General features: G+C 41.2%; 1 protein-coding gene across 9 annotated transcripts in view; it reads right to left on the bottom strand.

Annotated features, from left to right (window-relative positions):
- The window catches only part of DMD (dystrophin), a 1,717,438-nt gene that overhangs the window by 205,757 nt on the left and 1,486,183 nt on the right, over window positions 1-25,498 (bottom strand). For all 9 annotated transcript variants that reach the window (XM_035001266.1, XM_035001277.1, XM_035001248.1 and 6 more), the window contains one exon: window positions 22,874-22,952. In XM_035001266.1, coding sequence (XP_034857157.1) covers window positions 22,874-22,952 — 79 coding nt within the window. The remainder of the gene's footprint in view (window positions 1-22,873; window positions 22,953-25,498) is intronic.

Raw genomic sequence — 25,498 nt, forward strand, 5'->3', positions numbered from 1 at the left:
TGTTGTTTCCTGACTTGTTAATTTTAGCCATTCTGACTGGTATGAGGTGGTATCTCATTGAGGAGAAACCCTAACATTTTATACTAAAAAATGTCCTTGATGCAAAAAAATAAAAGGCAACTAACAATGGCCTTTCCCCATTCCTCCCCCGCCCCATCACCACCACAAACACACTGGAACTACTTGCTTTGGAAATAACACTCAATCCAAGGAAGGTTCTATGCGATTCGATTCAGTGCTCCTTCTCAAGAGACTGTTAAAAGGTTGTTGGCAATTTCACTTGGGGCTACCAGAGGATTCTGGGCTTGCATATATTCAAAAGTTGATCAAACACACGGTAACTCTTGTAAGTGTGTCCCAGAATTATCATTTCATTTCTTGCAGGGGTGCTGACACCAACAACAGCTCTTTCTTATCTCGGTGTACCCGTGGAAACTTGTCATCATTCACCACGCTAGCCTGTGTAATAGACACACACATCTTTTATGTCTGGTGCGTCCATTTTTAGTAGCCCATCAGGGCAGATTTATTAGCAAATAGCTTTTATATGACACTGTGCTATCCTTTGGTATTTTCTTATACAAGATGTTTCTCTAACCACTACATGTAAATCCAATGTAGCTTTGTGATTCAGATCCTTGAGTGTAAAAATCATGCATTATCATATGGCACCAGCACCCCAGGGGTGGGGGGATTGTCTACTCAATTTAAATAGCAAACTGCACGTGAGTTTATTCATTCCAAAACCAACCTCCAAATTTCCCCTCGCGTTACAGATGTGGTATGTTATTAGGAGCAAGAAAGGGGAGCAGTTCTACCTTCAAATGCTTTTCTTCCCTCGAGGTGACAGCATTCAATATTGTGCCCAAGGTGGTTTTGAAAATCACAGAGGCAACACTGTGTGGGCGAAGTTCTTATTTCAACCATTTTTTTTAATGCACGATGAACAGAATGTGCCAAGCGATGCACCCTGGTGTTAGCCATATTTTAATTGACATGGGGGCCTAACCAGCAAATTGAAAAGAATACTAATGGTATTTAAACCGTGCCAAAAGAGCACTCTCTGGAATTCAGACCCAAGTACATTCACTCATCTTTCTACTTTTCTTCTATTTGGTGGACTTGGCGTTTGAGAATGTAGTTCGGTCAAAAAAACTGGGGGCAGGTTATAAAAATAAATAATTCAGCATTCAGTGGAGACTAAATAGAAACCTCACCTATGGGATTAACAAAAAGGTGTAAGGGAGGATCACTAGCCACAGGCACTCGGCTTCTTGGAAGGAGGCCAATTCCAGTAACGGTTTCATGGGTACATTCTAACAAGGAGATCGACTCTAGAGCAATGTTTCTCCATCTTTTTTTTTTTTCTGAACCCCCCCAAGTCTCCCTGCTAAATATCTTTTTAGATATTTTTTCCTAATCTTCCCCCTCCTTGTCCCCAGTGAAATTTTCATATCACAGATACACTGTATATCTGTTGATGTACTGTATCTGTGCTTTACATAAAAAGAGTAAGATTTTTCGTCCCCCAGGCACCAATTTTTGTCCCTATGGGAGCAATACAGTTCCCACTGAGAATGCTTGATCCAGAAGGGGTGGTGGGGGGAGAAAGGGAAACCTCTTCTGTGCCTGCAACATGACCTCAAGTATGACACTCATCATGACCCGTGAGGTATTATTATTTTCATTTTGCAGATGATCAAACAGTTAAGATCACATGGAATAGTGTGTCTAAGGTTCTAAGTCAGTAAGTATTAGATCCTAATTTTGGTTTATTACTCAAGTCAGATGATTCAGGAAATGGAGAAAGCAAACATGCTGTGTGTCTACTGGGTGCTTCACGCTTCTTAATGTAATCCTCCCAAATACCAGTGGGGTCCCACTATTCTTTTTTTTTTTTTTTTTAAGATTTTATTTATTTATTTGAGAGAGAGAGAGCACATGAGAGGGGGGAGGGTCAGAGGGAGAAGCAGACTCTCCGCTGAGCGGGGAGCCCGATGCGGGACTCGATCCCGGGACTCTGGGATCATGACCTGAGCCGAAGGCAGTCGCTTAACCAACTGAGCCACCCAGGCGTCTGGGGTCCCACTATTCTTTTACTACACATGCAGAAAGTGAGGCTCAGAACAGGTCAGGCAGGCAACTCATGTCATGGCAGCTAGTAAAGGGCACAGCCAGCATTATAACCAAGTCAAGTCTGTCTAGTCTCTGTGCTTTATCATGTGTGGTACGTAACAGGCCATCTATAAGTATTTGCCAAACAACTGAATGAACAAATTCATCTTAAAAAAGAAGATTATGTCTTCTAGTCCAGGTTCTTTACACTCTGATATCTAAATTTACCCCCTACATGATTTCCACCGAATGATTTCCCAGGGGCTGTTGGAACAACTGCACTGATCCTGGAAGGCCTCTTTTGTATTCCCCATAGCTCTAGTGACGATCAGAAAGAGCTTCCTTTTGCCTTCCTGTCCTTTTCCTGCCATCTTTGTGTGTCGTCATGGTGATGCGCACGAATGTCCTGGCAGATACTCTCAAGAACGTGAACGATGCTGAAGAGAGAGGCAAACGCCAGGTTCTTATTAGGCCGTGCTCCAAAGTCATCGTCCAGTTTCTCACTGTGATGATGAAGCATGGTTGCATCGGTTAATCTGAAATCACCGATAATCACAGAGCTGGGAAAATGGCTGTGAACCTCTGGGGCAGGTGAAACCAGTGTAGAGTGATCAGCCTCAGATCTGATGTACAAGTCAAAGATCTAGAAAAATGCCAGAATAATCTGCTCCCACCCCACCAGTTTGGTTTTATTGTCCCGACAACCTCAGCTGGTATCTTGGACCATGAAGAAGCAAGATGAAAACACACAGGAGGGAAAATCCTGGGATTCTTTTTCTAGGGATGTAATACATATGTGCAAATAAAATGCCTTAGTGACAGAAAGAAAGAAAGAAAGAAAGAAAGAAAGAAAGGGAGATTCCTTTTATTCTGGTCAAAATTTGCCTCCCTAAATCTGTCATGTCCACAATCGGTCCTATTCTAGATGTCTAAATTAAATCATCTGAACAGTTGAGAGAAACTACTTTCAATAGAGCTGAGACCTATTTTCATCTGAAAGATGAAAACAGTCCCTGGTTCCTAAACAAACAAAGCACTACCTAACATCACCTCACTCATTATTGGATACATTTTTACAAAGCACCTACTATGCACTAGGCCCTTGGCAAAGTGCTGGCACCAGTGCGGCCAATAAGGCGCAGTTCCTGCTACTTTGCATTTTAGTCTCTGAGGATATTCTTCAATGAACACATCTAATATTCTAGCATTAAAATCAACCAACTGCTCTCTACTGAACATACATTTTGTGCTCAGCTCTGCACTAGGTATTTGCAGGCAGGGGTGGAGTAAGGGGGCATGTGGTAGGGAAAGAGGTCCTGACATGTCCCATGCCCTCAGGACATTATTGTTTAAATGAGATCAGGTTTTAGAAGAACATATATTCTAATGGAAATATACCAGTCAGAGTCCCAGCCAGAAACAGATAACACGTTCTTTTCAGCTAAGTTGAGTGGAATTTAGTAAAAGGGCTGGTCACAGAGGTCTGTGCAGGGTGTAGGGAAATCACAAGGCATAATAGTAAGAACAAGGAACTATTAGCATCCCTAGGTCTGAGGGACAAGGACAGAGAGCCATTACTGGAATAGAGTGGGGGAGGGGGAAGGAGGAAGCAGGAGAAGGAAAGGGAAAGGAGAAGAGAGGGATTGAGAAGAAGAGAAAGAAGAGAAAGAGGAAAAAGAGAGGATAACGGCCAGAGTTGTAGTACCCAGGAGAATGGAAGCCCTCTTGGCCGCAATCCCCCAGAAGCAAACATGAAGTAGCTTGAGCTGTATTTCAAGGAAGCACTGGTACAGGAGCCGGAAGGAAGGCAAGGAAAGGAGCCAAGCTGATAAGGGATGCAGTGCTGCTTTGGGTACCTGGGGTCCACTGCAGGTGAGGATTTCACCTGCACAGAAGACACTTCAGAGTTAAGCCCCTCTACTCACCTCTGAGGGGGTGAAGGAACTGGAGTATTTATTTACTATTGCTTGAGGGCTACTCCTGGAATAAGGGGGGGGGGGTTGGGGCGGGTCATTAACTCTCTGGACTCCCCTCGTGAGGTGGTGAGCAAGGCCTATGGCCAGAGAAAGCCTTGAAGGCTGAGTCACAGGTGTGTGTAGTTGGAAGCCAAGGTTTGGTGTGTCTGGGCATGGTGAATTCCAGAGGGTATAGGGGGAAGGCCCTGACAACTTAGGCTATGGAAGATATGCATTAAGAACGACTGAAAAGAAAGATATAAGAAATCAGAGTTCCTGATGGATCCATTCCTGTGTATCTGGATTGCTGTGTGAGAACCTTATACATCTCTACTTGTAAGCCACTGTTAATTTGAGTTTTCTGTTACATGAGGTCAAACCTCCTTCTGACTGAATCACTCCCACCCATCCAGACCATCTATGGCCACTCACATCATTCCTGGCTCACATTTTCAATGGCTGAAAAGCATTCCATTAATGGTTATACCATGATTTACTGAAGGAACACCTTCTTTGGGAAAATTTAGATTGTTTCCAGTTTTTCACTGTTGTAAGTCAGGCTGCAATGAATCTCTCTGTAGATAAATCTTTGCACACAGTTTTGCCAATTTTCTTAAGCAAAATTCCTAGAAATATATTTATTTCATTGAAGGCTATGAACACTTTAAAGGCATTTTATACAAATTACACTCCTGCCAGCAGGAGTCTTTCTTTATCGATCCAGGAAGAAAGGGAAAAATCCATTTTCTGCTGGTCAGTGGCATTTAGTTGGTATAATTCTTAAGGCACATTAGATATACGGCCTGATACAGGTTATTTGAGAATATGCTTCCCACACCCCTTCTTCCAAGACAGAGTGTAAACTTTCTGAGTTCAGAGAGGCACTCCGCACATCGGCTTTCTGTCTCAAAGCCTAACCCAGCATCTTGAGAGGTATGCGGATCAAGTAGAAAGTGTCTAGAACATAGATTCAGAAGAAATCAATTTGAGTCCCAACTCTACTGTTACTCCCTGATCTTAAGCAAGTCTTGTTTTCTCCCTGAGCCTTATTTATTTTATATGAAAAATAGGAATAATGATATCTCCCTTGCTGAAAGGCTGTCAGGATAAAATGAGAAAATGGAAATGAAACTGCTTTGCAAAATGTCAACCACCATACAAATGATGTTTGTCATCACATACCTATGGGATGTTGTCTGAATGTTGGTAATTCTAGAATCAAGCTCTCTGCCTCAACTAAGCAGCAGTTGTCTTCAACCCTTGCATCCATTCCTAAGTACTAATAATGTGCCACATACAGGATAAAGTGTAGCAGAGAGGAATGCCTTTGAACATGAACTGCTTGGGCTTACAGTACATTGTTCTCTATCTTTGCCTAGACCAATGGCATCTGATCAACAGGTCCTTCATTCTCAGGTAGACCATTGTCCAATATTCATCAACATGAATGATGAGTCGATCAGTCCATATTTGATCCAATGGGAAAGAGAGGGCCAGAGACTGCTTTACAATCAGAGGATTGCGATGATGTAAAGATAAGAACACTGTTCTTGTGCTACCATGTACAATGGATTGGAGGTAGGAGGGTGGAGTTGAGCAGGTAGTTCCTAAGAGAATTTGGTGTCCACTCTGAGTGAGAAGTCACACATGACTCTGTACTTCTAAGATTTAGTTACTGGGCAACTGGGAGTTTGGCAGAAAAAATAAGCTGGAAGGTCAATTTCAGATAAATTTCATATTTAGGTTAAAATATTTGGAAGGTGAAAAGGACAAGACCATAAGTACTAGATGGTAGGTGAAGATATAAACACAGCTGGACTCTTGCAGGAAAGGAGGCTGTTAAAAGAAAAGTGTACCCTGGGAAGTGGCCCATAATGGGGGTGCCAGTAAAAAAAAAAAAACTCTCCAAAGAAAAACAATACAGAAACTAGAATAAAGTAGAGTGAAACATGAGAAAGACAGCCAGGTGGTGAGACATTATGAGTACCAACGGGTTCCAGTGGACTAAGGGTGTAGAAGAGGAAGATCTATTTGGTCACAAGACCACTGGTGATCTCAAGAGGGCAATTTTGCAAAAGCAGTGAAGGCCGAACCAGATATAGAAGTTGAAACAGCTGGTAGATAGAAGGAAGTAGCAGGGTTAGGTCCTAAGCAAGCATATGAGAAGTGGTGTATGAAAGGAGGAGAACATGCAGGGACAGGGGGACCATCTGCAGGCTGGTCATCGCTCTCTCCTGTTCTGTAAACCAGCCCACTCAATTCATTTATTTATGGGATTTGCTTGGTGTCTTCTCTAAAATATTCAATTACACACACAAAAAACTTATTTCTACTCTTTTTTTCACTTCCTAAGGTCATACTCAAGATTATAGTACAGTGCTAACGTTTTCAAGTAGCTATCAATGCTGGAAGGTATGTGTATGTATCTCTCACTTTTCCCCATTCTGATGGCTTTCTGTATGATTTCTATTTCCTTGTGAGGGGATGCATCTAGTTTCGGTAGCAAGAGTTTTCTGTCATTTGGCTGAAAGGCTGAGTTAAATAGAACACTTCAAAAACATTAAATTAAAATAAGAATAGTGCTTTATATGTCTGAATCATATATCAAAAGTAAAGATTCAATGAAAACTTTAAGATCACTTACTAAACTTTCAAAGATGGGCAGATTTTCCATAAAGATTTCACCAGCAGAGACAGATGGGCTACATTCCAGAGGGGAAGGTCACAAGAGTGATGAATGAGACCTCTAATGTCTGCCATAGCTGTGAAAATCTTTATGGCTAACTAAAATTCCTCACGAATAACAACCTGTAAATATTATACGAGCTGTCAGACGGAGAACACCGAGCTCTGGGACCGTCACACATGGTGAACAGAATACCCCACCACGGGATTTGTCAGTAGATTGCCAAGGCATTTAGCGTATCAGGCTTCCATTTGATCTGGGAAGTCAAGAGTTCATACTCAACTACTTGCCAAGGTGACTGAGTTGCAGAGATATAAACATTTCCAAGTGCTGCTGGCTGCACAGTCCTGCAAAATCTCATAACCAATATTTGGAAGCATTACTCATGAAAGAAAAGCTCCTTCAAACTGACTTATACAAAACCCCCAGAACCTCATTGTCATTATTGGGACAGTTAGAAAGAAATACACCTCCTAAGGCCAGCTATGGGAGGAGAGGTGTGTATATCAATAGAGTCGTGACTGAGTTATGCTCATAGAATGTATAATTCTGAACAGAACTGGCTGACTGTATTACTATAGGACTTTCCTCTGGGTAAAGGTGGCTACAGTGTTTAGGCCATCTGGGTTAAGCTGGGTTACTAACACATCAGTGCAGTATTGCCAGGTGTTTTAGTGTCTCTCCAGATGTGCTTTTAAAAGACGGCAGGCAGTCCACACCATTTGCTGAATGCTCTCTGTGTGAACGGTATTGTATTAGGCACCAGGGAAATTTCCAGGAATGTAAAATTTGAAACCTGAGCCAGTAGGGAGCAACTCTGATATTAAAAACCAAATGACTGTAGATGGGATGCACATCCATTTCGAAAGCAAGAGTGAGAAAGAGCTAAGGATGGGACAAAAATTAAAGCAAAAAGAAGGTGAGAGAGATTAAATTTTGGTCCCAATACTTTCCTTCACTGTGAAACAATGGAACATCTATAATTGAGCCATAGCCTCCTGGCAAACAGTACGATTCCTAGCCCCATGACCTTGGGGTTGGCCATGTGACTTGCTTTGGCTAACGGGGCTTTAGCAGACATGACAGGAACAGAGGTTTGCACTCTTGTGCTCTGGCAATCTGCCAGGAGCACATGCCCCAGGTGGCCTCTGATCCTTCAGCGTGGGCCTCTAGAAACAACCTGAATGAAACTAGCAGCCTGGAGCCAAACCCAGCCAACCTCCAACCCATAGCCTGCAGCAGAGCTTCCCAAACTTCATCTAGATCATCTGAACTACAGCTGGCCTGTAGACCTAGAAACACCAGAACAGAAACTTTCTATTCTCATATAGGAGGAAGAGAGGGAGAGAGGGAGAGTGAGAAAGAGGAGGGTGGGCAGACAGAGAGGGGTCAAAGAACACCAAAGGGGTGAAAGAATAGAAAAATATTCCCAGGCAGAAGTCTCCCCGATTTGTTACTAGCCACATTCTCTACTGTCATGCAAGGATCAATGGGGATTACCCACTTGCATCTTTGTAGTTGAGACTTGTGGGTTGCCACTCACTAGTGCCCGGAACCCTTCCTCTGAAGCTGCTCATCTGTAATAATTACAAGTGTAAACTTGAATGTGTCATTAAACTTCTCCAGTCTGTTTTCTGTTCTGTGAAAGAGAGAGAGTCTTACTCCTTATTTTACAGGGTTGCTGTGAAGATGACGCAGGCTAATCCATGGAAAATGCTTCCTCAGTGTTAAGAGCACAAAGTGCGCCATATTTTTTGTATTCCTTTTTCTACCCCTACTATTATCATCATCATCTTTCATGTGCTGAGTCATCAGGATATTTATTCCATTTACTAACTTACTGCTGGTGTAAAGAATCCTAGGGCAACAAGGCAGATGAGACTCTGTGGTTCTAGAGTTACAGTGACTAGTACCCAATAAGCACAGGCATAGGCAACAACTCCAGTAAACAATTCCTCTTCCTCCTTTTGCCACCATTTTGTGTCTCTTCAAAAAATTGTATGCAGTTCTCGGAGTAGTAAAACTTGAGAGGAGACATATCTTCCTTTTGGCATTCGGATGCTGGTGTCAACTATGAGAGTCAATGGTGTTTGACCATTTTACATGAATATTGCTTAGGAATTCAAAACAAACAGCTAAGTATTTTTAGAAAGACTCAGAACAAGACATTTTTCGTTTTAATTTCCATTTTTAGTTCTGCTTTTTAAATTAAATTTCACATGACCAAAGTTACTATCTTTTTTTTCTATTTAAATTAGTGTGGCTGGTTCACAGGAGAGGAATGATCTGATCTCCTTTAAGACTTAAGCCTTGTTGTCCTTTATTTTGCCCTAAGATAACAAGCGTTCTGCTGAATTTTTGTGTTGGACTCCAGGAATAACTGAAGATTTGGTTCAAAACTTTCCCTCTTCCCTTGCAACCTTTAATAGATGTATCTGCTCCAGACCTCCTGGACCAAGTCTTTCGAATCAGTCTCTTTCCCTTGATAGCTGGCCTAGATCAAGTTCTAAAATACAAACTCTCAGTTTTTACCTTTTGAGAATAAATCCCTCTGCCCTTAACTCACACTGTAAATGAGCTCATTCCCTTCCTTTTCTAATTTTTTTCCTAGACGTTTCCTGCTCAGATTTTCTCTTTCCAAGTCAAATTGTCCCCATGTTGACTAATCCTTCAATTATTCTCTCTCGTCTGCCTATTTCTAGCTCATTAAAACATTAGCACTCTCTAAAACCTATATTTATATTCATTATACATACATAAGAAATCCCTTTTCTGGACAAAAGGGCTATAAGGAGGCTACATGTAAAATTGGAAGGGGGGATATTCATCATATCAGAATACATCCTGTGAACCTTGCTAAGTGAAAGAAATCAAGGGCCAAGCAATCAGAAGCCTTCTTTGCTCGATTCCTCTCAGAAGAAATACTCTCTACCTTGGATTTGCACGTAGCCTCAGAGACAATGTGCATTTATACTAGTTGCGATATATTTTATAAGAGATATATATTTGGTCTCTGTCTGCAATTGCTAGCTCACAGTTCCCATGACCCTTGGAATTTCCGGGGTGGAGAGTGACAAAGGTATCTTTTGTTACGTTAATGAGGTGACTTTTGGAAGGCCAAGATGGAACCTGGTCACCAGAGACATAACCTGTCTTTAGAGGGTTAGAACTTTCCTTCTCCACCCCTCCCCCAGACCTGGGGAGGGGGGAGAGGAGAGAAACTGGAGGTTGAATCCAATAGCCAAAGATTCAATCCATCATTAGTATGTAATGAAGCCTCCAAAAAAACTCAAAAGGACAGGGTCTGGAGAGCTTCCGGGTTGGTGAACACATGGAGGTGTGGGGAGAGGGGCGTGCCTGGAGAGGTCATGGCAGCCCCACGCCCCTCCCACATACCTTGCCCTGTGCATCTCTTTCATCTGGATGTTCCTGAGTTCTATCCCTTTATCATAAACCTGTGATCTTGGAAGTAAAACGTTTCTCTGAGTTCTGGTAACAGCTCTAGCAAATTAATCAAACCTGAGGAGGAAGTCCTGGGAACTTCTGGTTTATAGCCAGTGGGTCAGAAGAAGTAGAGGAAACAATCTGAACTTGTGACTGTGTCTGAAGTCCAAGGAAGAGGTCATGGAAACCTCCCATTTATAGCTGGCTGGTGAGAAGCACTGGTAGAAGCTGGGCTTGTGACTGGCATCTGAAGTGGGCAGGGTTGGGGGGCAGTCTTGTAGGCCTGTACCCTTAACCTCTGGGATCTGATGCTATCTATGGGTCAGTGGGGTCAGAAATGAGTTGAACCTGCTGGTATGTGAGAATTGCTTGGTGCTGTGTGGGAAGTTCTCCCCTCCATGGAAATTGGGCTCAGGAACCTCATTTACTAGTCTATAAAGAACATCTCATTTTGCTTCCTATAGAATTAATTTCCTCCTTCCACTCTAGTCTTACCATCCCTATTTACCACAACTATAGGTCATGTTTTTTTTTTAAATAGGTCTTTCTCTTTTGTTTAGAATTTGAGCGTCCCAAAGCCAGGTTTTGGTCTCTCTCATCTTCCTATTCCAAGTGCCTAGTGTTTGTTAATAAATATAGGAAGGAATGCTACAGGCATAGTAAATCAGATCATGTCACATCTTAGCTCAGAACCCTCCTAAGTCTTCCCTTCTTAAGAGGAAATTTCAAAGGTTTTTAACCATAGATGATAAGACCTGACCTGGCCTGGCTCTTGGTTGCTCACTGACCTCCTTATCCTTCACCATCTTGCTTCCTCAGCTTCAATCCTACTGGACTCCTTGTTGTTCCTCAAACCCCACTAAGCTTGCTCTCATCTCAGGGTCTTCGTGTTTACTGTTTCCTCTACCTGGAACCCTCTGTATCTGCCTGGCTTTTTCTCTCACTTCTTTACTCAAATGCCACCCCCATGACCACCCCATTTAAAAAGTTCCCTTCCCCTATTACCTCTAGCCTGCTTTATTCTTCTCTGTCAAACTTATCATGACCCAGTTGCTTTCTCCTATTAAAATTCAAGCTCCATGAGAGAGGATTTTTCTTTCATTTACTGCGGTTTCACCAGTACCTAGAACAGAGTTTGACCTATACTGGTCATTGAATGGACTAATTGAAGGACAGAATGAATTAATTCTTAGTTGGCCGAAAATAAAGTGAAGCTCATAATTTTTTCAGGACATTAGACTAGGCACTAGACTCAGTTCTTTCCTAGAGGGAATAATCTTCAGTATGCCCAGTTATTCATTCAATCAAGGCATATCCTGTACTTATCTCCAAGATGTTGGATGCATGACATTAAAAAAAAAAAAAAAAAAAAAAAGGAATGCATGCCCTTTACCCTTTTGGTGCTCACACTCCAACCCATTTCCTTTTATGATCTATTTTATCGACCATCCTTCATTCTAACTCTTGTCTGTCATTGGTATGTGTGCTGCTGGACTTAAGGTATAAGGCAAGAGGCTGACGTAATCTTATGCTGTCCTCAAAGTCCTTACCCATTAATGGAGGTCACAAGGTCAGACATCTTAAATAATGATCATCACTACATACACTGGACAAAATCATCAACTTCATAATAAAAGCAAGAGTAAATCAAATCACCCAGTGACCAGAATGAGCCTATTACAATGCCTTTTCCTCAGATGCTTTGAAATGCCTGTCAGTTACATTGTCCCCTCACAGATGGGTTTCCCCAGGTAACAGACTCTGAGACAATGTTTAAAGAGCAGGGTATTTAGTAAGGTGTGCTCTTGTGATCAACATCTGTGGAAGGGAGAAGAAGGAAGCAGGAATGGCGACCGAGAGAAGTCAAGCTAGGAGGCAGGCCCAGTGACAGTCTCAGTGAACCCCACTAGAGCTCCTGAGGTAGAATGTTAGAATTCTCCTACATTAGGCCCAAATGGCCAGGTCTTTATTCTCCTGCAACCATCAGGAGCTACCCTCAGAAGGGGTGTGACTTTGGTGCTGAGGACACTCCTCTTCACTGCATGGGACCTGGAAGCTGTAGAGAAGTAGGCTCAAATGACTCCTCACACAGAGGCCATTCTACTTAGTGTTCTATGTGACCCAACTGCCATGGCTACACATAGTCCAGGAGTCAGGTATACAGGAGTTGTTCTCAGCCAGGGACAATTTTGCCTTCCAAAGGACATCTGGCAGCATCTGGAGACATTTCTGGTAGTCACAACTGAGAGGGCAGGTGCTACTGGTACAGAGTGGGGTGAGGCCAGGGATGTTGCTAAACATCCGACAGTGCACAGCACAGTCTCCCCAACAAAGAATTGTCTAGAGCACCTGGTCTAGAAAGCCTGGTTTCAATATAAACAGATTGTAAATACCTGACCCAATCAGATGCTCTTTCTTGGAGAGTTTGATTGTAACATATAGAGAAATTTAGATGGTAGAAAGGTAGGGAAGTTAAAAAAAAGTTAGAGGGCTAAAGAAGAAAACAGAAGTTACAAGGTGGTTGAAACTATAAGGACAAGGTAGAGAAGAGAGAGAAGCTATGATACTGTGGTAGTTTGAGTCTACAACAGCAAAGCACATCAAGAGAGAAACAAACAAGTTTCACGGTGACTGCCATTCCCCATCCTTCCTTATGTTTCCAGGGGTCCCCCTCATCACCTAAGTCTATCCCTGCTCCTTACAGCTTGGAGGAGACAAAGCTCATCTGCAGTAGACTGAAATCAAGATGACTATTATTGCTGATATCTGAAAGTATATTTAAAAATTCAAGAGTTTTTTTTTTTAGACAGGGACAGGGGAGGGATAGAGGGAGAGGGAGAGAATCTTAAGTAGGCTCCACGCCCAGCATGGAGCCCGACCCAGGACTTGATCTCATTATCCTGAAATCATGACCTGAGCTGAAATCAAGGGTCAGATGCTTAACTGACTGAGCCACTCAGTCACCCCTCAAGAGAATGGCTTTTAAAAATTTTATTTTATTTATTTTTTAAAGATTCTGTTCATTTATTTGAGACAGAGAGAGAGCAAGCAAGCATGAGCTGGGCTGGGGGCAGAGGGAAAGGGAGAAGCAGACTCCCTGCTGAGCAGGGACCCCCCTCCCCCTCCAAGAGGCAGCACTCGATCCCAGGACCCTGGGATCATGACCTGAGTCAAAGGTAGTTGCTCAACTAACTGAGCCACCCAGGCGCACCAAGAGAATGGTTTTTAAACCAGCAACAGTTTATGTAAGTCTGCAAAAGAACAAAATGCCTTTGTCCTCACCTCAATGTTCTCACCAAAAAGTATTATGTAATCTCAAACTGGTTGTGTTCTGAAAATGGAAAACATCCAAATGGAAAAACGAAAGTAATGATTTTTGCTCACAGGGATGTGATTCCACCATTTCTGTTGTGTAAAGCTATGTATTTTGGGATGGGTGACAAAATGTTACCCTAGGCCAAACTCACAAATGCCTTCATTTTCTGGAGAGTATAAAAATATACCTTTCAGAGCCAGCATTCCACTAAAATAGTGCCCATGTATCATGACACTGGTTCAGCACTATGGTGCTGCTCTCAGTGTCCTAGGTCCCCATGAGACCCAGAGAAATCTGTCATGATGAGGAAAACAAGAAAGAAACAAGCATTTGCTTAGTTTCTGCCATGCCACCGGAAATCTCCATGCAGGTATGTGGCGGAGTGGTGGCTGTGATCCAGCTAAATGTCACAATTGGGTTCTACAGTCAGATTATGCATGGGGTAGCACAATAGTTTCATCCAGTCTGGGAGATGTTAATGCTGTTGGCGTCCCCCTCAGAACTCCCTTTCCCGCTGATACACCCATCCCCAGCTGCTATGAGTGTTGGTTGCTACTGGCCCATTGCCTCACGGCTCCAGAGAACCTTCCTCAGTGAAATGGGAACTGTTGTCCTCTGCTCCCCAGAAATCCACAGCCAATGCCTGACTGACATGGGGTAACAAAAACCCAGCTCCCGTCCTTCAAAATGGGGCCAATTCTATGGTGCAATGTGTGCTCCAGAGTGCCCTGGGGGGTCAGGCCAAAGTTCGTGTCCACTTCCTTGCTTAGCTTGACTCCATCACCAGCATAACCCCCAGCGCATCCTTCCTCCCTCCCTCACTCCCCTTCACCCAAGAGCTGCTATTTAGGCAAATTACTTGTACAAGAATCTATTTCCACGAAACATTACTTAAGGCTGTGGTGCCTGACCATCCCAGTATGCTCAGCACTGAGATTTTCTGAGATGCAGGAATCTCAGTGCTCGAACCAAGAACATCCCAGACACACCAGGACCAGTGGTCATCCTAACTTAAGGCAGATAGATATTTAGATCCTGAGCTTTGCCTCCACAACTTTGGGTAATCTGAATGACATTGATTTGGTGGCGTTCTGGTAAACCAGCTATGCAGAAAAAGAAAAACAAGTCTTGATTTGCCATATTTGCCAATTTTGGTGGGGTCTGTAGTCCCACTATGGCTGATTTCAAGCTACCAAAGTTTAACAACCAGTTCACAATTGCTGTATATTTAACAATTGGCTCTTTCAAGCCAGTAAAAGTCAGCTCCAGTACACAAATTCCCACAGAAGAAACTGAGAACTTTCCAAAGCTTCCTCATGTGTCCAAATAAATGGATACAGAGGGCTGAAGATGCAAAATTTTGTTACTAAGGTTACTCTACAGCAAATAAATCTAGGTCTTCACGGAGAATATAAATTTGAGCTCAAGGAGAAAGAGCCATAGAAATTGGTTTTGAGAAAAGAGTTTAATTATTATCACTGTGACTGCTTTTTGTGGGCATCTGAAAGGCTACCTTTGAACTTATGGAGCTGTTACCAGCATCACTGATAAGTTACAAGGCATCTGTCCCAAATTCCTGACACTCGAGACAGCACTGTGACTGCTGAAGAAGTTGGCCCCAATTATTTTGCCCTAAGATTTTTCCCTGATAAGGAAGCTTTAGGCTGAAAATCACCTCACATTGTAGATGCAAGCTTCTTCCTGACTTATCACGACAGCTTCCTTAAGCCGATCTGAAGCTTTAAATTATTGGCCCACTTGTATTTCAAATTTATCCATTCCCTGAGGACAAAGGTAGCATAGATTGGAGCACTGTTAAGTGAAATGTCAGCAATTATTAGACGTGCTTAAAGTTTTTTTCCCCATCTTCTTTATTAAGTGTGTGAGTGGGAAGAGGCGGTGGGGGGTGGGGTGCAGGGAGGAAGGTTTGGTAACTCTCAAGATGGAAACAAACTTTTTAGTCTGATGTAGCAAGAGGAAACTGTAAAGGCTTGGATTGCTTTAATGAGACAAAGAGTTAACTAGGGATTTGATTAAGGCACTGAAGATGATAAAGCTTGCGCTGCAAGAAGTAGTGATCAATTCCTTCTTTTTACAGTGTCTCATAATCTGAGAACAAGAAGATCACTCAATGAAACTCATATCTTTTAAATTCAGAACAAATAGTAAAAAGGAAATTTGTCTTATGGAGTTCCATAGCCATCAACAGAGGGTAAGATTTTAAGAGGTCAGTGGATTAAAAGCTAGAGAATAAAAATCTTTACTATTATTGTTTTTTTCCCTTATCAAAGTAAATACACGCTTATTATTAAAAAAAACTGCAAACATAAAAAGAAAACCACTATAGCTCTTTGGATTCTGATATTTTTCAGTCTTGTCTTCAGGCATCCCCTTCTGTTGTTTTTATTTTATTTTCTAATAGAGTTGTGATCAAACTAATTGTAAAGTTTGCTTTTTTCCTTATATTACACGGCACAGGAGACTTTTATGAAAAGGACCATGTCAACTTCTGAATGCTATTAGTCCTTGCTCAGAGGCAACATGAAAGGTCCCATTATTTATTGAGTGTCTACTATGTGATAGTCACTATGCTAAATTTCATGCCACTGTGTATTAGCAATGTCAGGAGGAAATTTATTTCTTTTGGATACAAAACATAATTCACTCTGTAAATGATTTCACTGAACATCTACCAAGTACAGTTACCATATTAGATGCTGAAGAATATAAAGCTATCCTGTCCTTGAAAAGATTAAGGTCTACTCATTAATTACTCATCCATTCATTAGTTGCATAAATAACAATTGAGCTTGTATAATATGAAAAACACTGCTCTTTCAGATTAGATCCACGAGAAACATCTCTGGGAAGGAGAGGAACTAGTTACATGCAATTAAAAACAAAAGAACGAATGATACTTTCACATCTAGTTTGACTCTAATAGGCAGATATGAAATTATACTGTCAAGTTGATGATGATAATGACACCAATGCTAACAGCAATCACTTCTGTACCACTATGTGCCAGGTCCTGCTCCAAAACCCAGCATGGAACCCAGTGCGGGGCTTGAACTCATGACCCTCAGATCAGAGCCTGAGCTGAGATCAAGAGTCGGATGCTTAACCAACTGAGCAACCCAGGTGCCCCTGTTCTATATATTTTACATAAAATATACACACAGTGTATATATATACAGTAACTATTTGATCTTCACCATAACCCTATGAGGTAATATTATCATAGTTTATTGAATTCAAAACACCATTGGACATTAAATACATCCTGATTTCAGGGCTTTTATAATTGTGGCTAGAGAATATGTCTTACGTTTGATGAAATGTTACTATTATCCCCATTTTACAGATGAGGATAAAGAGATGGAGTGTCTGACCAGTACTTGAACCCCATCAGCCTAGTTCCAAAGGCTATAGTCTTAACCAATATCCCAAGTGAGATAACACTTGGCCCAGAGGCATCCAGAGAAAATTCAGGCTCTGTAAATCCACTTAGTATGGCCAAGGCCAAGAGAAACAGAAGAGAGAAATCTGTGGCAATATCAGATGAACTAGACAATTGCTGGCCTCAGTGTTTGTTGTCAATGGGTAAGGCAGTGTGAGCAGAAACTGGGTTCCAGTCCCACATCTATTATAACCTTGGTGATGTCATTTTATCTCTCTGCACATATTCTGTCTTGTGTAAAAATAAGGGTAGGGGTGGCGTAATTCAGCGTCTTTCAAGCTTTTTTGGACTGCAACCCACAAAAGGAAAGTATTTTACTCTTTGTTGTAGCACACATGTACGCATGTGCGTGCATGCACACACACCCACCTAATTGAAACCAAAGTGTCAAAACAATACTTAACCTTGCTTGTGCAATGTACTCTGATATTTTCTCATCTCGTCCATTCCATTACAAAATTGTTGGCTGCAAGTCATTAAACTGATTTGAGTATTCACTAATGAGTACTTTGAAAACAACTCATATAGCTACTCCCTTAAGCCTCTCTCCAGTTAGGAAATTCCACAGCATATGGGACTTCTGGGGTGGGGGTGGGAGCCAGAAACCTCAGGAGAGAGAAAGTTGACCCTTTTGCCTTATAAATAACTCATTTTCTTTTTAATTGGATCATGTTCTTATTACCTTCAGCAGAAAGTTCTCATCATTAAACCATTTGGCAAATACCACTTGAGGGCAAAGAATCCTATACTATGTTCCATGGCACGTTTAGTGAGAAATTAACTGGTATCCCTGAAAAAGATTTCCCTAGTCACGTAAGTATGGAGAAGAGCTACTGACTTTATCCTCTTCTTAGCGTTTCCATGTATAGTAAAGGCTGCAACAATTTCAACAACGACAAAAAACTTTCGTACCTTTATAAGCTACTGTTTTTCCAATCTTATTGACCCCAAAATGATTTTTTTTCAAGGAAGAGTTATTAACATCATATAGAACATTAATGTTCTGAGGAATATGGCTTGGGAAATGCTACTTTGGGGGAATTCTAGAACTGGTAAAATATTTTAAGTTTTTATTTAAATTCCAGTTAGTTAATACACAGTGTTAAAGTAGTTCCAGGTGTACAATATAGTGATTCAGCACCTCCAGACATCACCTGATGCTCATCGCAACAAGTGCCTTCCTTAATCCCCATCACCTATTTCCCCCATTCTCCCACCCACCTCCCCTCTGGTAACCATCAGTATGTTCTCTACAGTTAACTGTTTCCTGGTTTGCTTCTCTCTCTCTTTTTCCCTTTGCTCATCTGTTTTGTTTCTTAAATGGTATGTATTTGTCTTTCTCTGACTGACTTATTTTACTTAGCATAATACTCTCTAGCTCCATCCATGTCGTTGCAAATGGTAAGATTTTGTAGAACTGGTAAACCATTAAGACAGCTCTAAGTTCTCACTCTTACAGAGTTCTACCTTTATTCAAATATATAGTTATCCTTGGTGAAGTAAAACTTAAACTAGAAGCTCAGAGAACTGAGAAAATTGACGCAAAAAAGATCTCAGGCTCTTTTTTGTTTTTGAAGATAAATTCGTGAAGATAATTTTAAATGGACAATTTTCAGACTACTATGCCAATAAATACTATAGTACTTTCTTGATCATTGACATAGGAAGACATGGACACTGTACCTTCCTACTATATATTCTTTTTTAAAAGATTTTATTTATTCATTTGAGAGAGAGAGACAGAGCATAAGCAGAGGGAGAGGCAGAGGGAGAAGGAGAAGTAGACTCCCCGCTGAGCTGGGAGCCCGATGTGGGGCTTGATCCCAGGACCTGGAGATCATGACCTGAGCCACAGGCAGAGGCTTAACCATCTGAGCCACCCAGGTCCCCCCCCACTATATATTTTAATACATGTATAAATGCTAACTGTGTGATTCAAAATTGTGTGTAAACATAATACACTATACATATATAAAAATTTATATAATTTTTAAAAATCACACTATTACCAAATTCTCCCTTTTCTTGGTTTAAGTTACTGAAGTCAATTAGAAGTGGTAGAGGGGTGCCTGGGTGGCTTAGGCAGTTGAGTGTCTGACTTTTGGTTTTGGCTCAGGCCATGATCTCAGGGGCGTGGGATCGAGCCCTGTGACAAGTTTGGCTTTGGGCTCTGTGCTCAGCCCCGGATTTGCTTGGGATTCTTTCCCTCCCCTCTCCCTCCCCCTCTCCCTCCCCCTCTCCTTCTCCCCCTGCATGTGCTCTCTCTCTCAAATAAATAAATATATAAAATCTTAAAAAAAGAAGTGGTAGATTATTGGGGTGCCTTCCTGGCTCAGTCTATGTCTATGGAGCATGTGACTCTTGATTTCAGGGTCATGAGTTTGAGCCCCACACTGGGTGTAGAGGTTACTTAAAAATAAAATCTTAAAAAAAGTGGTAGAATACTACAGTTAGAATTAAAGGCAAGCAAGTGTCTAGCAATGGATAAGGGTCATATTTTACAATGTTTTTCTCTTCTCATTTCTCTCAGATCTAAGATAAAAGGAACCACTTCTTTAACAAGTAGAGATTGGGCCACCAAGAAGAAACAGTGAATACTTTTATTTAGTAAAAGGCTGCCTCTCTCTACTGATAAAAAAACAAAGACAGCTGGTAATGTAATTTTCAAAGTGTATGTGAAAGAGAGAAAGAGAGAGAGGGAGAAGGAGAGAGAGAGTGAGCATGTTTGCGGGGGCAGTTAGTGCTCATCTTTACTTCTCTTTGTAATTTCTAAGCCTCAGAAATCATCCCATTATTATTCCTAGTAACCTGGAGGTAAATTACTAGATATCTATCAATTCAAAATCATTTGATATGGCCTCAGTGGTATTTTTTTCAAACATATTTTTGTTTGTTTTAGGGGAAAAACTGTTTTGCTTTCACAGAACACAATTTAACAGCAAGTAAGTGACTTCAGAGATGCCCTGCCTCAAATGTGGTTTTGATGGGGCACCCAAATTCTGGAGATTTCTAGAGGTCCATGTGGCGGTACATATCAGAAGCCATACAAATGGAAACGTCCTTTAACAGAGTGGTTGTGTGTTTAGGCGTTTATCTTGTAGAAAGACTAGGAGATGTTTATAAAGGTGTACAAAGGATGTTAGTCACAAAGCTGGATATAATAGTGAAAGATTTGAAATGACTTTAATTCAGAATTGTGTTGGTAAATCTGGTACAGCCAGAGATGAGAATACTACCCAGCCATTTAAAAAATTACTCTGTAGAGGAATATTTAAACATAAAAATATTTTTATTACAGTTCTAAGGGAAAAAAGAGGTCATAAAATGGTAATGTGATTTTATTCCTGTTTGGTTTAAAAGAAGGGAATCTGAATTCACACACATACACACGGCCCCTGAGAGAAAGACAGAAAGTATATGAAGCACATTTTTTGTAGTGGTTATCTCTGAGTGGTGGGATTATGGGTAATTTTTTTCTCTGTTTGTATTCTCTGCTTTCCAAAATTTCCTTGAGTGGCATATATTACCTCTGTAATTTAAAAAAAGGACAACACAAAGAAACAGTCTTCATTCAGTCTTTAGTCTCACTGTCCTATTTCTCAAATATCCCTTACACCAAATTGGTATTTTTTGATATCCATAAGCAAAGCTTCAAAGCATATATCAATATTCCACATGAGTAAGAAACTGGTGACTCCTGGGGCTGGCTCCATTTAAGCAGGTAAATGAGTGTTATTATGAGCATCCGTGTCTACTAGCCTGACCTTTCTGGAAGTGGGCACCGGTGTGATATTGTTTAAAAGGTGTAAACATGCTCCACCTGGCCCTTCCAAGTTCTTCCCTCACAACTCAGAGATTATGGCTGATGTTCTACCAACAGAGTCATTCCTCAGACTTATGGCTTTTCACCCTATTAAAATGCAAATAACCCAGGAGAAGTACACATTAAACTTTACCTGTCACCTGGGTTAAATAACATCATTTTCTGAAAAGAAGTTTTAATGGGGAAGACATGGGAATTTGGGTGGGGCAAGCAGAGAGAATAAAAGATGAATGAATACACCTGGCATCTGAGGAGTAACTAATATTCATAAGAGTGATATTTTTGTTTACGGCTTATGAGTCACTTAAAAATATGTTATCACATTTAATTTCAATGAGATCAAATAGAGTGGCAGTCACTGAGGTGACTTAAGCAGACCAGAGATTTGGACAAGTACAGAAAACAAAATCCTCAGGCCTCGTCATTATCTTAGAGGCATTCCTAGAAGCCACAATCCACTTGATTGCATACACTGCTTTCACCTGCCCCCCTTCTTTTGGCCCATCCTAAGCATGTCCAAATAACGACTGCATGCAGATAGTAAGGTTAGACCCCGTCAAGAATGTAAGACAATTTCTTACTTAATACACTGTCAATGTATAACAAAAAGGACTATCACCTCCTAGGAATTTTTTTCTAAAAGACAAGAGCCAATTGGAGATACATGAAAGCATCTAGTCAAATACTTTAAAATGCGAGCAAAGGGGGTGCCTGGGTGGTGTGCAGTAGCGTTTGACCCTTGGTTTTGGCTCAGGTCACGATTGTAGGGTCATGGGATCAAGCCTCACGTCAGGCCCCACGCTCGGCATGGAGTCTGTTTGAGATTTTCTCTCCCTCTCCCTCAGTTCGTCCCTACTGTGCACGTGTGCTCTTACTCTCTTCTCTCAAATAAATACATCTTAAAAAAAATAAAAAGTGAGTAAAGATCTTTTTCTTAACCTATGGGAAATGGAAAACAAAGGAAAGGATGAGAAAATGACAATAAAAGAAGGTGGCAGGAGAGTGAAGGGAAATCATACAGAATTACTTCCTGTCTATAAGATACATAAATCAAGTAAATGACAGTCCAGTGTAGTGGCTAGAACAGGCTCTGGAACCAAGCTGGGTTTGAATCCTGGCTGTCAGTCAATCTGTGTGTGACTGTGTGCCTCAATTTCCCCATCTTTAAAATGGGTATAATAACGTATCTACCTCAGAGGGTGCTATGAGGATTAAATTAGTTCATATTTGTAACATTGTCAGGCACAAAGTAATTGCCTTAAAATGATGGTGAGGCCCTCATACATACTCATGTATGACAAGAAATATGCCAAAATGTTAGCACATGTTAACTCCATGTGGTAGAAATATGGCTTTTTAAATAGAAGAAACCCCCAAATCCACACTTTTGTAATCAAAGAGTGGTAGAAATTAATAACATCAATCAGAGGACAACAGGAGCTTGACAATTTAATATGTACTGTTACATTAATAGGATGTTCCAATAGTAAACCCTCCATTAACTAAGGCTGTTCCTTAGTGTTTATTATAAAATATGTAATACTTATCAATAATATATATTAATAATTAATGACACAAATATAATTAATAAAAGAGTAAAGCTGAAGTAAAAGAATGAAGAGTGATCAAGGATAAAAGAGCAGTAAGAATGGTTAGGGAGAGGAAATCCAATAGGCTGAGCTTCCAACTTGGAGGCAGGAAGTATTTAATGAATTACATAAAGAATTATAGAGTCCCAGTAACACGTATTGAATGATCCCATCATAATTAGATGGTATCATAATTATCAGTTTATGAAGTGAACTGCTATAAGCAGAACTAAAGATACAAAAATATTACCAAAGTTAGCACTTGAGAACACATTGCAGGAAACAATTATGTGTTAGCTGAAGACTGGACAAAATGATCTAATCGGACCTCCTCTCCCAATGCCCTGGATTCTCCCCCCACGTTGTATTTCAGGATGATTTATGCCTCTAGTGCACTTGGCAGAGATGATCATAATTCAACTCTTAATTCTTCACTACCAAGAAGCAATGAAGACATTAAGCAATGGAAGGTGACAGCAACTTACTGGAAAGGAAGTGCTGGGATGCTGGCCCAAAGTCCCTGTGGGCTTCGTGCAGCTGCCTGATGCGGTCCTCAACGGCCACCTGGGAGGAAGAGGAGAGAAATGATGTTCTCTCATCACATATAATGAGGAGCAATTAAAACAATGTACCCTTTTTGGTAAGATCTTTCGGGCCTCAAAAGCTGGAACACTAAAGCAACAATTTATAACCCTGGTTTTAATATCCGCTTACCATAGATGGCCTCTGAGACCCATTTTTATCAAATTGAGGCCAAACAAAAAAGATCTGCTTTCTTGATAATGTTATGAGATTTTTTTTTCACACTCTACTCATTGGCAGACACAAATGAACTACTGCTCCAATGAGTACCATCAAAAATGCAAACTAAATCTTTCATGCAAAGGTTAGGGAGATTGTCATTCCCTGTTATATGTGATGGCTAAAGGAGCTCAGAAAGGGCATATATTTTGTCTTAATCTGTTGTTTTTGACTCATGTTTTTTGGAATCCTATTGATGATTGATGGATCACTGAGTGATAATTAACAAGTAACCAATAGTTGATTAATACTCAAATATCAAAGAAGTAGAGGCAAGGCTTAAATGTAAGGGAGAAAATGAGAAAAAAGAAAATTTCAGATTGCAATTTTTAGTAGACTTGAAAAGTATTGAAAAGTGTATCTTTAGGTGGCATGAAATAAAAAGTACCACTCTTTTTTTCCTATTAGGTTTTTCTGTAATACATTGACAGTGTCCTGATAGCTTAGTGAATTCCATTCTGGGTGGGGGAAAAAGGAAGAATTTTACAGGCGAAATGGTACACTTTGCCATCTGGCATTCTGCCAACTGGATATTAATGGTGGCCCCAGGCCTGTAGGCTCCATAAATCTGGATCTTTTTTTTTTTTTTTTAAAGATTTTATTTATTTATTTGAGAGAGAATGAGAGACAGAGAGCATGAGAGGGAAGAAGGTCAGAGGGAGAAGCAGACTCCCTGCCGAGCAGGGAGCCCGATGCGGGACTCGATCCCAGGACTCCAGGATCATGACCTGAGCCGAAGGCAGTCGCCCAACCAACTGAGCCACCCAGGCGCCCCATAAATCTGGATCTTAATTTGGTTCTGAAAGGCCCATGCTAAACAAGGGTTGGTCAGCTCTTGCCCAGAGCCAGCAGAGCTCGAGTGGGTTTGCTCCTATGGTGTGGGTAATTCCCAAGAGATAAAACAGGTATTAAATGGATCAGAAATCTGGCTCAGGTAGTCTGGTCTAAAGCTGACTCCGACCTTGCAGTATGGAGTCAAGGGCCTGACATAGATCGAGAACAATCTTCTTTTTTCATCTTCTTCTAGCCTTGCCCATCTTTGCTGGGACCAAATATTTTGCAAAGCATGTGGAGTTCCAAAAAAGGCAGGATTTGCTTCACTGTTACGCACACAAAAGCATGAAGAACACACCAAAACTCCCTTTCCAGTCGTATGACCCTGCATTACTGGCCAAACTCAACCTGCCCGTCCCGCCACATTGCATCCAATGTAACACTTGTCTGACTTGTTCTTGCTGCTCCTCCTCTCTAGAGTGCTCTTCTCTCCCTTCTCTCCCAGTTCAAGTCTTTTCTATGTTTATACGCCCCCCCTTCCAGTCCCCCAGGGTTAGAAGTGATTGCTTCCTCAACATCCTCACAGCACATAGTTTCTACTCGGAGCACTTCCATCGCACCATCTGTTTTAGTTGCAAGGACATGGGTATCTCCTACAATGCACTGTGGATTCCTTGATAGCCGGGACCATTTCTTGCTTACCTCTCTTCCCCTACGCTCCCCCTGGCAGGATGCTGTGAACCCTGCACACTGTAAGTGGTAACAAAGGTTTAATGACTAGTTGAGCAAACCAATGTGTATGTGTGACTGACAGACATAGACAGATCTGGGAGAATAAACCAGAATGTGTACTGACACTGACTGCATGCTGAATGCCCCTGGGTATATCGTTCTAACGTTAACTTTCCTTATCTGTAAAATGGGACAACAATATGACGTACCTCATAGAATTGTTGTGGGAAATAGCTAAGACATGTGAAGTGTTTGGCCTGCTTTCTTTCACATGGTGATTACTCAATGAATGTTAGCAACCACTGTTTTGTTGCTTTACGATTAACATATGGAGAGGAATAGGTTATTGCAGGCAAGGCAATACATGCGAAACAAAAAATGGCTAATATATATATTTAAGATTTATTTATTTGAGAGAGACAGAGTGTGTGCATGAGTGGGAGGAGGGGCAGAGAGAGAGGGAGAGAATCTCAAGCAGACTCCCCGCTGACAGTGGAGCCCGATGAAGGGCTTGATCTGAGATCATGACCTGGGATGAAACCAAGAGTCAGATGCTCAACCGGCTGCGGCCCCCAGTCGCCCCCCAAAATGGTTAGTATTTATTAAGTACTCCGTTAATGGCAATATGAATTAACTTATTTAAGTTTCACAGTAACTCAGTGGTAAGAAGCCATAGTATCTGCCCACTTCACTGATGTAGGAACTAAAACATGAGAGGTTAAAAAACAACAAAATTTGACTAACTTTAAATAGCAAATTGTCAGAGCCAGGATTCAAATTCATTCTGGCTCTTGGTCTTAACT

This window comes from Mirounga leonina, unplaced genomic scaffold (assembly GCF_011800145.1).
Source record: "Mirounga leonina isolate KUSES-001 unplaced genomic scaffold, KU_Mleo_1.0 Mir_101595, whole genome shotgun sequence".
NCBI lineage: Eukaryota > Metazoa > Chordata > Mammalia > Carnivora > Phocidae > Mirounga > Mirounga leonina.